Source organism: Acanthochromis polyacanthus, chromosome 20 (genome assembly GCF_021347895.1).
Source record: "Acanthochromis polyacanthus isolate Apoly-LR-REF ecotype Palm Island chromosome 20, KAUST_Apoly_ChrSc, whole genome shotgun sequence".
Classification (NCBI taxonomy): domain Eukaryota; kingdom Metazoa; phylum Chordata; class Actinopteri; family Pomacentridae; genus Acanthochromis; species Acanthochromis polyacanthus.
In genome coordinates, this window is record NC_067132.1 from 23,263,449 (window position 1) to 23,279,496 (window position 16,048).

At 39.0% G+C, this 16,048-nt stretch overlaps 1 protein-coding gene across 1 annotated transcript in view; it reads left to right on the forward strand.

Moving 5' to 3' along the window:
- Nucleotides 1–543: 543 nt before the first annotated feature.
- smarcd3b (SWI/SNF related, matrix associated, actin dependent regulator of chromatin, subfamily d, member 3b) overlaps nucleotides 544–16,048 on the forward strand; it is a 61,656-nt gene continuing 46,151 nt past the window's right edge. The window contains exon 1 of the mRNA XM_051940484.1: nucleotides 544–864. Within this exon, the coding sequence (XP_051796444.1) occupies nucleotides 853–864 (12 nt within the window). The 5' untranslated portion in view covers nucleotides 544–852. The remainder of the gene's footprint in view (nucleotides 865–16,048) is intronic.

The following is a 16,048-nucleotide window of genomic DNA, read 5'->3' on the forward strand; positions in this document are numbered from 1 at the left end:
TGGTGCGTAAAAACTCACCAGAATTCATGAAATGAAGTATTCTGTGATGCTCAAACACAAACCTTTCAAATGTGTAGTTGGGTGAATAAATGGATTTTGGTTCAGATTTTTTTTTATCCTTTTCCTGACAGATTTTTTTCAGTCTGACAACAAAAGAAAAAGAATGCGCATTAATGGCTCCTAACTGCCACTTATGGCTTAAGTAAATTGTCCATTAAAAGTGCAATTATCCCCAACTTATAAAGCCATTATGAGGGGTTCCTTATTAGAAAGTGGTTCAGTTGTGTTGGTTAGGGAGCAGGTGGTGCTGCTGCTTTGTTGCTGGACTGAGCAGCTTTTTTTTGTTCTTTGTTCTTTAGCTGGATTTTATTTTACAACATGTGGGCAACATCTCACTCTAAAAAAATAATAATAATTTAAAAAAATCCTCCAGCAACCAGCTTCTCTGTTTCTAAAATAATACAAAAATAATCATAAAAATGGGGATAATTTGATGACACTCCCTGCCACTGGTGATTTTTCATTATATCGACTCTCCAGCAGAGACCGCGCCTGCGCTCCTGCTCCCTTCCCGAACAAGGCTTCACCAATCCTGGCTCTGGCTCCATCCCCGGCTCGGCGTCCCACAGGCCAGCCGCTAATAAGTCGCCCGGCTGTCCAGTAATGGGGAAGTGATAGGAGGGGAGAGACGTGTGTGCGTGGAAAGAAAGCCGCGAGGAAGTTGAGGAACAGGGGAGGGAAAACGCAGCTCCACGCCGCGCCGCGCCGGACCGGACAGCTCCACGGAGACACATCCTACAGTTGCTGTTGTTGAGTAGCCTAAAAGAGAGAGAGAGAGAGAAGCGCATAGTGATGGAGAGAAAGGTATGGATGCTACCTTGTGATACATTAGCAGGCGTTTGTTTTCTCCACCACATCACTGCTGTGGATTCCGCATCCACCATTTAGAACAACTAGTCTTTCTGTATTTTCTTTATCCTGCCAGCCGGATTAGTGCGCACCGGAGTTTATTCGCTGTAATTTATTGTGCGTCTATAAAAAAATAAATAAATATAGGAGGAGAGGAGGGGGAGAAAGGGGGATTAATTCCAGCCTCGTGGTGGATTGTGATTTTTTTTTTTTTTTTAGAGCAGCACGGTGCACACAATGTGGTGCTGCTGCTGCTAGTGGTGGTGGCGGTGGAGGGGAGGGATGTGGTTGGGAATATTTAAGGGGACTGTAAGGCTTCAGCCCTGTCTGCATCATCTGTGTGTTAGTTGCAGCACCTCACCCCCTCCACCTCCCACCTCCTCCCCGTTTTGCAGCCGACGCAGACACCCACCAACGCGGCTTGTTAACCTTGACTGGTGTGGGAAACAGACACTTGAGGAGCAATGGGAGAAGAAGGGGGGATCCATCTTCTTTGGCTTCCTCTTTTTTTTCTTTTACGCATGCCTTTGATTCATTACCCTCCCTCCCTCATCTGCTTTGATTTTACAGGGCTCGCACACACACACACACACACACACACACACACACACACACACACACACACACACACACACACACACACACACACACACACACACACATATACGTATATACAGTCGTGTCTCATTTGGACCCACAAGTGTGCGAGTGAGCCGGAGGGTGCTTTGTGAGGAGAAAAGTTTCAGTTTCGCTGTTGATTTCGCTGCGGTGCTCCGATCAGCAGCAGCAGGAGAGTCTGGGCTCCACACAGCTGAGCCTCATCTACTTCTGCTGATCCCGAGGAAAATCTATTTTTTATATTAAAGCTGTAGTCAGCAGCGTTTTCACTTCAGCTGGCGCTAAAAAAAAAAAAAAAATCTTCTTTCACTGTGGTCTGTTGCCCGTGTAGAGAAGACATCCATGTGTGCAGTGACAGAATGTGTGTTGTGAATAGTTGCGTAGTTAATTAAGATATGTCATTTAGCAAAGTAATCTATGCACAAGTACATAATAAGTACTTATTTTTCTATTGATAATACTTGTATATACTTATATTTTCTCCAGTAATAAACTTGAATTGAACAGTTTTATCTAATAAATGTAAAAAAAGACAAAGATAGTCGATATTTCAGTTTCAGATTTTTGTAATTCTATAAATATACAAGATATTTTTAAGTTTACAAAGAAATCAATGTTTTAAAAATGTCATTTTCTGCTAATTGACACTAATGAATATTTTGTGAATCTTGGTGAGAAAATAAATATTTAAAACTTTAATTTTTGATGTGAAATTGCACAAAATATTTCTCATTACTATGTGTAGGAAACAGAAATAATGCCTTTTCTGTTAATTGACACTAATTATATCTCATTTTAGTAGTATATTTACAGCATTAAACCTGGATTTAACAGTTCCATGAAATTAACCGTGAAAAGGTAATTTATAAAAATGGATTAAAAGGGGTTTAAAAAGTATTGAAATAATCTCTAAAGTAGTTATTCAAATTTGCAAGTTTTTGTTGTCATTTTACATTAAACATGTAAATTCAGAGCCTATTTTAAGTTCAAAAACACAGAAAAAAATCGCTGCAGTATAACGTAAAAATGTTTTACAGTGTAGTCTTATTTCTTTTCTTTTTCTTTGTTGTTGAGAACTACAAAGAGCATTTTCAGCTCTCTTTTTCTGTGTCTGTTCATGGGCATTGATCTTATTTAAACATTAGTGAGGGGGGTACATAAAGCAGAAGGGGTCTGGCTGTCCTCCCCCAGGAAATTCTGACCATCACACAAACAATATCCTGCATTCCGGGGAATTTCTGTGCACCAATTTGTCTATTTTCTGTCTCAGTTTATGATTAAAATGTCTTTATTTATGTAAGGGAAAACACTAAATTTAAACACGATGAGTAAACATTACAGCATTTTGAAAATATAAGCCCTGTGCTTCTTTCATGTGGATTCTTTTGTGTGTCAGCACTCTTATACAAAAAGTATGATTCAGTCTCTGGCATTATTACCAAACTGTCTGAGGGAATTCTAATAACTTCTTATTAATAGCTTCTTATTAACAACTGAATTCAAAAATAATTTCAGCTATAAAATAGTGTTAGAAGAATGACACAAAATTTGCTCTTTTTTGGCAATTTTTTGCTACATAAACTACATGACAGAATGCTGTAGAAATAAGATAGCAATATCATTAGAGGGTTTAGTATGCAAGTATTGTCATAAACAGAGTCAGAAGTAGCATTGTAAACAGAACATTTTACCTTCCCTTCCCTGCTTTAAAATCTAATGCATAATTTCATGATTCATTAAAACTGCACAGAAGCAAAACAACATATTTCTTCTGCAATCTAATAGTGTGTCATGAACCATTGCTTTTGGTTTAATCAGTGGGAAAATGTAAGGTTATTGCTCCCTATGCTGTGTGTGATTAGAAAGAGCTACTGCTTCAAGTGTTTGTCTCTTAAGGATTAAAGTACAGCTTGGAGCCTGTTGGCCTAGCTTAGCATGAACCCCTGTGTGTGGAGAACCCAGACTGGATAACCACTAAATCACCCAAAACATTGTCTGTTTTTTGTAACTACTATATGTTTCCACTTGCCTCTAGACCTCAAGCTAAGCTAAACTAGCCTAACCCTGCCTGCATGCTAAGCAGGAAGCTACAACTAGCAGCCATATAGCTATATTTGAAGCTACAACTAGTTGCTAATGAGCTATATAGGAAGCTATAGCTAAGAGCCCGTAAACTAAATAAAAGGCTCCAACTAGCAGCCAGTGAGCTAAATACAAAACTACATCCAGCAATTAGTTAGAAAAATATGAAGCTATTGCTAGCAGCTGGTTAGTGTGGCTAACTACTCCACATTTCTAATCTTTATGCTAAGTTAAGCTAACAACCTGCTGTGCTAGCTTAATGTATAAAGTTGAAGCTGTATATTAACATTTCTATTGACTTTTAGGCTTCAGGCTAACTTAAGCTAGCCTGGGAATGTACAGCTTGCAGCCACTAAGCTACATATGAAGCTAAAACTAGTGGCAGTTAGCTACATATGAAGCTATAGCTAACAGCCAGTCAGCGTGGGTAACTCCTCCACATATCTAATCTTTGTGGTAAGTTAACTAACAGGCGGCTGTGTTGGCTAAATGTACAAAGTTAAAGGAGAATGTTACTGTTTCCACCCACGTCTTTACTTCAAGCTAAGTTAAAGTAAGTAGTAAGCAGTATGTGTGTGTCTAAATATGTAGCTACAGCTAACAGCAAGTTGGCTAGCTGTAGATACATATTTAGTAAGCAAACATAAAATAAGAATGGTTCAAATCTTGTTTTTATTATTTATGTATTTATTTGTATATGCATTTATATACGATGTCAGTGAACTTCAGAGGTTAGCTAAGCCGGCTACTCCACATTTCCAGTCTGTATGCTTCATCATATTGAACAGACAGTTTTCTCCATCTGTGTGCTAAGTGCTAAGCTAGCTGCTGTGCTGAGCTTAGGTTTGCATTAAGACATAAAACCGAAAGACACAGCTAGCGCGGATACTGATCAACTCATGCGTATGCAAACTCGTGTGTATTGAGTGAATGTAAAATCAGTGTTTAATTATTTATTTATGGTGTTCAAACATGAATTTATAAACCACTGGCAGTTGCTGAATTGTCGTCCCTAACCCTAACCCTAACCCTTGCATACGCACGAGTTTGAATACGCACGAGTTGACCAGGTACCGCTAGCTGGAGGTAGCTTGGCATGGTAGAATAAGCAACAAATAATCAGGCACACATCCCTGTGTAAATATTTAAAATGTAATTTTCTCAATTATTTTTTCATGTGTACTAAGCAAACAGGACATAGCATATTAATTAGTCAACTCTAGAAGTGCTGGTAAGTGTGGTTTGTTATCTTTTTTTTTTTACTGGTATGAAAGTCACAGCTTCTTCAAGTATCCAGTCTTTATGCTAGGTTAGGCTAACTAGCTGTTGGCTATAGCTTCATATTGAAGAGACGAACATGAGGTTAGTAGCTGTTACTGCCTTTCTTAGCTCTCAACAAGAAAACAGTAGACTTTTTTGCATAAATGTCCTTTAACAGCAGTTGAGTGTCTTCTCTGTATGGGCAACAAACCTTAAGAAATAGTCATAAAAGTCAGCTAGAGTTTTATGTCAGATACTAAGTTAGTTAAATCATAAATCATGGAAATAGGGTGAAGCATCTGACTAGCTTGGCATAGTAACCAAGAAATAATCCAACATTAACATAGCCCAAATAAACATTTATAGTGTAATATTTCAACTCTGATTTTTGTTTTATTAAGCAAAGGTGAAATGTATTAGTGATTTTTTACAGATATTTGGATTTTGCTATATTTGTGCTGAACCAAACTAGCCATTTCCCAATGTTTCCATTCTTTATGCAAAGCTAAGCTAACCAGCTGCTTGTTGTGGTTTGATATTTACATTATTTTACAGACATAAGAGTCTATCAATTTTTTGTGGTCACTGTCAGCAAGAGGCAAAAATGCATTTTTTTTTCTTTTAATATGAGTTAAACGTTGAAAACTAACTCTTTTTTGGGGTTTTTGCTTTTGAATCCTCACTTAGAATTAGTGTCTACACTGCTGGGTTTGACTATAATGGGATTAGGCCTCTGAAGGTCTTGTGGTCCTTACATTTTGTGTTTTTCATAAAAAGTGTTTGCTCATTTCAGCATCACATTCCTACTGTGTGGATGCATGCAAGTCATAAACCTTCGGGAAGGATGGTAACTTAATTATTATGTGTTGTTTTTTTGACAATGTGTTTATATGATTGCTGTAAATGCGTTGATTTTAGCCTCTCTTCCTCTTTCCTGCTCTGATTTCATATACAGCTCTGTTGAGTTGTGGCAGACTTGGTGACTCAGCTGCTTGCTGCTTTCAAAGAGTGCTATCAGATGCTCTTCATTTTGATGCTCTATATGAAAAGAACAACTCAGACACATGCATTTGGATGCAATTAGTCAACAAAGAATATTGCATAACTGGTGTTATTTCAAAAAACCTGCCATCTGCATGTTGATTTTCTTAGATTTATTCTCTCTGAAGTGATTCTGTTCATATTTCCAGTGTGGACAAACTTTTTCCATATAGTATATGTATTACATTTCCAGACAGGGATGTACGTATGTCCTAATTTTTCTCCTTTTTCCTCTTTGTACAGTGTTGATTTAGAGATACAGGAAGCTTTTGAGCCGCTCTGCACTTGATGATATTTATTGTAGAATAGCAAGATGCTTTTCAACTTCATGGTTGCCATAGAAGTGGTTGGTCCTTGTCGGCGCTCTTGCGACGAAGAAATAGGACTAAAATAGCTCAGTTTCAAACTGCAGTGTTCCCTGACCCAGCTGCTGGCACAGATATTCCCTTCAGTGTAAAGAAAAGGAGAACAGTCCCATTAGTATGCAAGGTGCCATCACAGCTTCTGAGGTCTGATAGAGGATCAGCTCCTTTTACAGTCTGCTGAATGCTTGACCTGGCTTTTTAAGGAAAGCCACACAGGACACCCTCCCTCGCACACACATGCGTACACCCCGGTCACTTTGTTCAGTTATGTTTGAAATTTAGTGTGGGACACTCATCAGCGTTTTACTGGGAGCACGACTGTGCCTCCAGAGCTTCTCATTAGTATGCCAAATTTTTCTTTTCACACCAGCGATGAGATTGATTAGACAGACTGGAAGCCGAACACATTTGGTTTTGTTTCCTGAATAGAGGGTCACCCAATTAAATGTTCCCTGGCTTTGTGTTTTGTGTTATTTGCGGGGATAAATGGACAATGGAGCACTTCCTTTTTTGGCTGGCGAGGAATGTGTCTGTTCAATGGCTGTTTGTTACTGCGGAAACAAATGAGCTTACAGTAAAACTTGGAGAAATTATTGATTTCACAGAATGGTAGAGGGGCGGCGTTGTGGTGCGGTGGTTTGCACTGTTTGGGTTTGATTGCAGATTGGGGCCTTTCTGGGTGAACTTTTCATGTTTTCCAAGCTTGTCCAAAGATGTGCATGGTGGATTAATAGATGATATTAAATTACCCATAACTGTGACTTAACCCTCATGTTGTCCTCATTTAAAGGCACCAAAAAAAAATCCAAAAATTCAGCAAAAAAATTCCCCAAATTTCTGAAAATTTGCAAAAACTTCAGGAAGAAAATTCCAACAATTCCTTAAAAGTTTCCCTCAAAAGTTTTATTTTTAAAAAATATCCAAATTTGGTAAGAAAATTCTTGTAAATATTTTCAAAAATGAGTAAAAACCTTCCTAAAAAATCCTAAAAAAATATCTAAAGTGATTACATATATATCAGTAAAGCTTCTAATATTTACTTTAAGAACAATCACAACATTTTTTGCAAATGTTCTTAAGAAACATTTTTAATATTTCTTTTTTTCCACCAAAAATGTTCAAAGATTTCCCAAAAATGTTGAAAATGTGGACATTAGAAGTTTCACTGTGATTTTTCTTTTCTTTTCACATTTTAAAACTTTAAACCGGGTCCATTTTGACCCACAGGACAACACGAGGGTTAAGTGACTTTCTCTCTGTTTGCGCTGTGATGTTCTGTACAGCTTCCCGTGACAGGAGTATTCATTTCAATCATTTCAAAAATACCAAATTATGGTAATTGCAGCCTCTGAAATGTGAAAATCTGCTGCTTTTCTTTGTTTTGCATGCTAAAAAAATCTATATCTTTGTTTTTTGTTGGAAAAAACAAGTAATTTAGAGACATCATCTCTGCCTGTCACTGTTTTCTAACATTTTGAGGATGAGAAAATAATCTCTGGGTTAGCGACAAATAAAATAGCCATTATATTTACATCATTTGGACACATTTTACAAAGGTTTTGCAGCATTTTCTGCCACAACAGCAATGCGGCGTTGCACACAGACATACCGTCTATCTATAGTCGCAGCACTGACGATGAATTTTATGCAACCTGTAATACCATTTTGTCTCAGCTTTGTAAACCTCCGCTGTGTTATTTTCACCGTAAGATTATAGATTTTTATGGTTTTAAACAGACCGCTTTGTAACCTATTTTCACATGGTGCCCTCCCAACAGATCACAACAGTGCATTTTAATCACTGTTATCTCACCTAAAGCTTTACTCAGGCTTATTTTTTCAGTCGTATCTTACTTTTTCACTTCTATATTGCTTCCTTTCACAATGTAGATAATGAGACTGTGCACTCGGCTCTGAGACAAACTGTCTGGGTCCTAATGGCGCTACAGTTCACCGAGCGGCTGGTTGACCCATTTAGATGCTAACGCTCAATACTGCGCCGTGCTCTGCTGTGGAGTTTGGTGCAGCTGAACATTGAAAACTCTCTGCAGTGTGTGTGTGCGTGTTGATGGTGGAGCTGGTGCTTACGCTTGCAAATAAATGTCACTGCCATTTTAAGTTGCAAGAGCTTTTAAATATTTATAGTAAGAGCACAAACAAAACGATTGTATAGATGATAAAAAAACAATCCTGCAGCCGTGGCTTCGGCTCAACAGACATACTCGTGTGGACGATGTGTTCAGTTCTGCAGCTAACAGAGTCATTTCATATGTTTGTTGTTTGTTTTTATCTTTCATTTTGGTCTATGATATGGCAGGAAATAGAGGAAATGCGCATTAACCGATAAAATTGTTTTAAAGATCAATTTTTTCCTGACCAAAGCATGAAGATATTCAATATAGTGTCTCGTAATTGCAGTAAATCCTCACATTAGGGGTCTTTTAATCTGAGAAATGATAACTATGAGTGAGAAACTAGTCTACAAACCAACTAGGGCACATGAGTAATTGCCTCTCTGTTTAATTTGGAATTGTTCACATTTGGGTTGTTGCTTCAGAATTTGTAAAAAAAAGACTCAATCTTCTGCTTTTTGTGCTTGTGATTGGAGTGTACCATTAGCACCCAGGGGAGTCTAGAGCCACTGACAGACCCACTCATGCAGTCACATTACTTAGTTCATTTATTCATTTATTTGCCCGTTCATCCTTCTATTCATTCATTCATTTATTATCCTATAGACTATAAATTTCAATTTAATATCAATACAACATGTACCCACACTCTTCGGTAGAATAAAGAGCTGCTAGTCCGTGTCTAATCTGAATAACAACAATTACAATAGACTAGCTTATTACTCCAGTCTGTGAGTAATGTTCACATACATCTCCAAACCCTCCCAAAATAGCGTAGCCTATAATTTATTGCATGGTCAGATGTGCTATATTTAATTCAACTGTGCCACTGGGTTCGTGGCTGGGTGTGGACTCCCCCGTGTGCTAATGGTTCAGTCCAACCACAAGCACAAAAAATGGAAATGGGAAATTAGAAAGCCATTTGTTAATTTTGTCTAAACTCAGACTGAGAAGTAACAACACAAACATGAACATCTGACAGTTAATTAATTAACGGATGATAAAAATGGATAAAGAAACCCGTTTCTTCATTTGATTAATTCTGATGATACAAACGGACCAAAGAGCTGCAAGGTGTGACATGGACCCACAGCTTTTGACTGATTTGTTGGATAATGTTTCTATCATGAAATTGATGAAGATACAGATTTTTGATATTGGTGACAGTGTATTTTAATTGGTTTCATTTTGCTCTTTACACCGCAACATTTCTGTGTGATTTAAGGAGCCTTAATAAGCAGCTATGATTTAGTGAAGCAACAGAGATGAAGTAAAATAGTTTGTGTGTAGCTTTTAATAACTAACTACTGTCCTTCCTCCTTCTTCATTTCTTTTGTTCTTATTAACTCTGCACCTTGAAATGATCACACTAAGGTGACATTTGTAATATTATCTGTCATTTAAGTGACTTTAAAGGCACCAAAACACTGTTGTCATGGCAGAACTTCTAATTCTTTCATAAAACATGAACTGCACTTCCCCTACAGTAAATCACATTACAGACAAAGCATTTTCTCTTCTGGGAAGCCATTAAACCTTAAGGTAACTGTGTTAGCTGCTGCTTCTCATGATTTTCTACTCTCTCGTTCTTGTTTAATCGTCTGTTTATGTGAATGTACAGTACATTAGCTCCGGTTGGTGCAGCTCGTGTATCACTGTTGCATTCGAGTCACAGAGCTGAGCATTGATTTTTCTAAAAATAAACACCTGTCAGTCTTTTAAAAACCCGGAAGGTCACTTCACAAATCCTCCTTTGGCGGTCTACATGAAAAAAAATGGATTATGGGACAGTAAAAAAGACTTTTAAGACTTTTAATACCTCATCTGGAACCAGTTCTGGCTCAATTTACACAAAATACACCATTCTTATATTACATTAGTATTTAATAATGCTGCTTTTAAAATATTTCATATTGTTTATGCAATATCATGTTATTGTTTTGTTTGTTTTTTTAGGAAAAGAGCAGTATCATTGGGCATTTTCTGCTACCTGTGTTCAGAAAAAGTCTTTGAGCATTTTGGAAATGCCTGTAGATCAGCAGTAAGAGTTGATAAACGATTTTCTTGCATTTTTAAAGCTTCATTGCGTATTAATTTTTAGGATATGCTCTTTGCAGTAGTAATAAAATTGAAATACAAGCTGTAGCTGAGACACTGTGTGCATACTTATGGATTTACTTATGACCCTGGACTTTTTCAGCATAAAAATTCCAGACTGTGCATGCCTCTCCTCTTCTCTGCAATCTGATTTTTCATCTCTTTCCATCTCGATACAACCCTGCACATACCGATCCTGCCCTCGTTCTGTCGGCTCCGTCTCCCGTCCTGCCCGGGCAGAGCGGTGCTGAAAGATCAGGGCTAATACTTAGCTTGGATGCAGCGCTGGAAAGATGAGGGTGAGGGGTGGGAGGTGAGGGGAGAACCGGAGTGAGTTTGTGCAGAGAATCCTGCCAGTTTTATTTTTCATCCTGTGGAATTTTTATATGAGGAGCCGGTCGGGTTTATTCATAGTGAGCGGCTGTTTTTCACTGTATATTTGTGTCAGACTTGATCCCAGTGACCTCACTGCTGACTAACACAGCAAACTGAGGCTTTTTCTCTCTCCAGAACTGGGGTTTCTTTTTACTTTTACAGTTTAAGCTCTGGAATAGTTCCCCTCTCAGTTCGGCAGCTGCTGCTCCAGTTCTGAAGTAACTGAAGTCAGCGTTTCTTTCATGCGATTGGCTGTTAGCTTTGAACGCAGGGCAGATTATGCCGTTGTCATGGCTACAGCAAACAGGAAATACCCCGAAGCAGGTAAAGCTTCAGGCTTCTCCCAGTGTGTTGTTTGTCGCTTGCAGGGAAACTTGGCTCATTACTGTCGCGTCGTTTTTCCATCTGCGTCTACAATGCCTCGTCTTTTTAGAGCAGCCAAGGAGCTGAACCATAAACGCTGTCTGGATAAAGATGCTTTGTCTCAAACAGTCCCTGAAATCCAGGGTTGACCCTAAACTCCTTATCAGCAGCTTCTTAGGTTGGGCGCTTAACATGCCATCGCAACAGAAATATCCACAGGAACAGTGCTGCTTTGTGCAAACCCCTTTTTCACCTTTTTCCTCGCAGCAAATCACTTTGATCGCAAAATATCAGCAGATGCCCTATTATTTTCAGCCATCCTGGGAGACTTTTCTCTCTCTCTCTCTCTCTCTCTCTCTGCAGGTTCCTCTTCATTACATATGCCGAGCTGCGCGAAATCAGTCCTGAAATGTACTTCTTCTCTCCCTAATCCCCCCTCAGTGAAGGTGCGGTGTCGCCTGCTTTGTACAGTCCCTTTGATGGTGGCTGATGGCTATTGAGTAGCTTTCCGAGAGCTCTGGCCTTTAAGCAGCTTGAGCTGGGTTTTGTCTGCAGCTCTTAAAATGAAGAATACGAGGAGAGGGGCCCAGTAGTGGGAGGCAGTCAGACTTTCTTCATGCCCTCAGTACAGTCCATATTCCCCCTTGTGCGCCCCATCTGTCTGTGACAATAATGTTGACGAGGGCAGGTTCGTGGTCTCTGGTATGTAAACGTTACCGCTGGGAACCGTGCATTCAACATCAGCACCGATTTAAAATGTTGCTCTTTGTATTCGGCTTTTTTCTTTGTGGAATTGTTAAATAATGGCACATAGCAAGGCCAAAGCTTTCTTTCTTTCTTTCTTTCTTTCTTTCTTTCTTTCTTTCTTTCTTTCTTTCTTTCTTTCTTTCTTTCTTTCTTTCTTTCTTTCTTTCTTTCTTTCTTCCTTCCTTCCTTTCTTCCTTTCTTTCTTTCTTCCTTTCTTGCGTGGTCGGCTAAACAGAACAAGACAATAAATTTACCTTCACCAAGCTTGTCTTACCCATTATAAACTTCATGATCTATTAGTAATTCTACTGGGATGTTTCTACCACTGTGGGATAATCTTCTCATGCAACTTTTGCTTGAGAGCCTTAAAGTTAGAGTCTGTATTTCTGGAGTTATGCTGCTGATTTTCTGTTCCTATACAACTAAACATCATTCTTATTTACATATTTTGTCTCCTAAAGGCAAGACTGTGGCATAAATCAAAGGTTTCTAGTTTTAAGGAGCCATAAAGTCTGCATTCGACGGTGGGAGGGGAGGGGAGGGTGGAGGCGAATGTAAGCAAAAAGACCTTCAAGACTTTTGGTTTCACTCATTAGGTTTAGGCAATAAAACTGTGTGGTTAGTTTTAGGGTGATATCCTGCTTTGGGTTAAAATGTGACCTTTTTGCGACATATTTGAAGTTTGAAATCCATTTTTTGGGCTACCGGGTGATGAATCCCTCCTCATCTAATATATGATCGACAACCGTAAAGCAGTAACGTAAATGACAAAGATAGATTGATTGGACGTGATTGAGAATGCAGTTTAGCTGTCTTAGAAAGTCATTTTTGGTTCCATGCAAAAGCACAAATTTGCACAGGTAGCTGGAATATTCTTGCGTGGAATTGTCTGAACCACTTGGTTGGTTTTCCGTTTACAGAACCAGAACTGTGTATGATTATTTTTGTAGAGCTCACAGAGAACAGCTACCATGTGGAGATCTGTACTAAATTTGGCAAAAAGAATCAACCGTTAAAGACCCCAAACAATCAATTTTCACAGCTGCTTACCCAGTTTGAATGATGCTATCCTATATTAAAGTCTGTGTAAAGTATTAATGAATACATGTTCACCGCAAGCAACCACTCAGCCAAATTTTAAAGATTAAAAACACTGCCAGTCACATCGAATTAATCTCCAAAATCTTGAAAAAATAAGCACTATTCTCTGCTCTGAAGCTCTGGAGTTGTGTCCACCAAAGTTGCTGATTGAGGGCTTTCATACCAGCTCAAGTGAACCGTGCAAACTGACCTGAGTTCGTTTTAATCAAATCAAACAGATGTGAAATCACAGATGCGCCTCATAGATCCGGAATGTTTTCATCACTTTGCAGCTGTGGACTGAGTTATCTGCTGTAATATACTGAGCACATGAGGCAACTTAAATCAACTGGTGTACATTTACTGCTGAAGATGGCACCAGATGTCAACTGGATGAGAGGATGAAGATCCGAGGGCGATAACTGGTGTAAAATGGTCACTGCAGTAGTGGGTGTTGGTGGTGATCATCTGTCCATCTCCAGAAATATCAGTCCAGCCTTTCTGTCTTTGATAAAGACGATTATGTCAGGATTTGAGTGTTAACGCTCCATAAATAATATCAGGGTTGATTTTTTTTTTACTTATTTCGCCTTGATTTTTTTACTGTTATGAAGAATACTTGCAACAACAGAATTAAATTTTATCTTCACCAAAAAGGTGTTTGTTTAACAGCTGAATAATCCGCTTCTGTTTTGGTAATTGACTGAAAAATGACAAACATTGCCTTGTTCCTGCATGTAACGTGTGATTATTTTGTGTTTTTCTCTGTAATATGTTGCTGAAAACTGAATATATCTGGTTTTTAGGCGTTATTTGTCAAAACAAGATAGTTGAAGGTACGGCGTTGTTCATTTTTTCTCTTATTTTCTGTTGTTTTATGAACCAAGATGAAGCAATAATTGTGTCCTAGACTGTGCCAGTTTGTAGTTTTTGTAATTTCACACAGTATTGGGGTTTTTCTTGGGTATTTCTTGGCATCCTTTGTGCTAGAACTTACTGTAAAATGACGGTGAAGCTGTTGTTGCAGGGTAGACACCAAACCAGACAGTTTGCTAACTACATGCAGGATGAGCTCTTTGTCCTCCTCATGTGGCCGAATAAGGAAGTGAAGAATTTTATAAACCCCTAAAAAGATGTTTAGGGAATAAGATCTGTCTTTAGAACTTGGCTCAAAGAAAAATTGCTCATCTGTTAAATCTTTTAACATCGTTTTGCTGCACCCCATGAGCTTTAATTCCCGTTCTGGATTATTTATCCTCAGAGCAGCCGGTTCCTGAATATGGACCCCAGCAGTCAGCACCTCCACGCCTGTTTGTTTGCTCCCCCTGTTGGTGATTAATGATACTGCTGCAGCTCCTTTACCCCCTGTTACCCCCTCTACCCCCTGTCTGCTACACACTGGGACATTACCATTTGGTGAGACTGACTGGCTTTGGTGAGGGAGATGGTGGGGCTCCAGCAGGGGGTACTCCTGCGCTCAAGGCTCCCTTTTGCATCGCCCGAGCCGCTCGATCTCTTTGTTATCGTTGAACGCCCACGTGTCGTTGCTGTAGAAACGGGAGATTGGCACAATCTCTGGATCTGCATGGATAAACTCGGTGGGTTGAGCTTTTGACCTTGCCGGAAATTGAGACGCGCACCTTGTGTGCCTGTATGATAAATGTAATTAAAGCCCCATCGCACGTGTTACGTAACACAAGGTTAATCTAACGTCAAGGAAGAGTGATTTTGTTGCAGCTCTTCAACTGCAGGGTGTACACGGATGGATTGAGGTGAGAGTAGAAAGGTTGTGGAGTGAAGGTTTGTGCTTCTTGAAGGCTCTCAGATTGAATTAAAGACGGCAGCAGTACACGCATCTGAGCAGCAGGTGTCACCACAAAGCAGACCCATGCTGCAAGGGAGGGCCGATGATTACCTATTGATAAGTTGATTCCAGCAATCTGAGATGTGAGGGAAGTGTGAGGGACAAATGTTTTGCTTTGCATGTTTCTGCACCTTTCTTAACATCTATAGCGGTATAGTTGTCTCTGCATCGTGTGCAGTAGGTGATATAGTTCTGAACGGGCATGGTCCTTTTAGAGTAGAATACAGAGTGGGCCATAAGTTTGCATACACAGGAAAAATAAACACATATTAATATGAGTTTTCCACAGCTGAAGTTATGCTTGCAGCTGCGTTGGTGATACGTTTCTTGAGATGATTTATGTCTCGTATCTTCACCTGATACACCATGGCCTTCAAGTGCCCCCAAAGATAGCATCAAATGCATCTTCTAGGGTATCTGAAACATAAAAAAATATATACATTTTACTTTTTTTTATGTGTGGAAACTTATGGCCCACCCTATAGAATAGAATAGAATAGAATAGAAACAGCCTTATTGTTATCATACATGGGGGCATGGCAAAAATATAAGTAGCTGCCTTTGGACGGTGCATTGGAACAAGCTAAATTAACGACAATAAATAATAAAATGTGCATATAAAACAAAACTATATTAAGAATTCAAATATATGCAACAAAGGTAGATATATACAGTACAGTGAAGAGGTAATGAAATCAAATAAAAACCAATAAAATAGAATAAATATGGGCAAGAGATTGCACATAAGCAGCATTACTAAAAGTAACATTATTGTTTTGAGTTCAGAAGTCTGATGGACCATGGGTAAAAACTGTATTTCAGCCTGTTTGTCCTGCGTTTTAAGAACCTTAGTCTCTCTTTTAATTGTCTCTGAGACGTGGTGCATCCTCCAGAAGGTCATGACCTCTGAACTAGAGGTCACAGACCCGCTACGGAGCTGTCCACACAATAACTGCACACTTTTCCTATTCTTGCTGTTGCTCAGAAACTAATCGACACTCTCTTTCCTGTCGTATATTCTTAGCACATTTTTTTCGAGCTTGTTTGAATACAGTGATGATTACAGGACATATTTTGTGCTAATTGACTGTTTAAACTCTTCCCGTATAATTTTC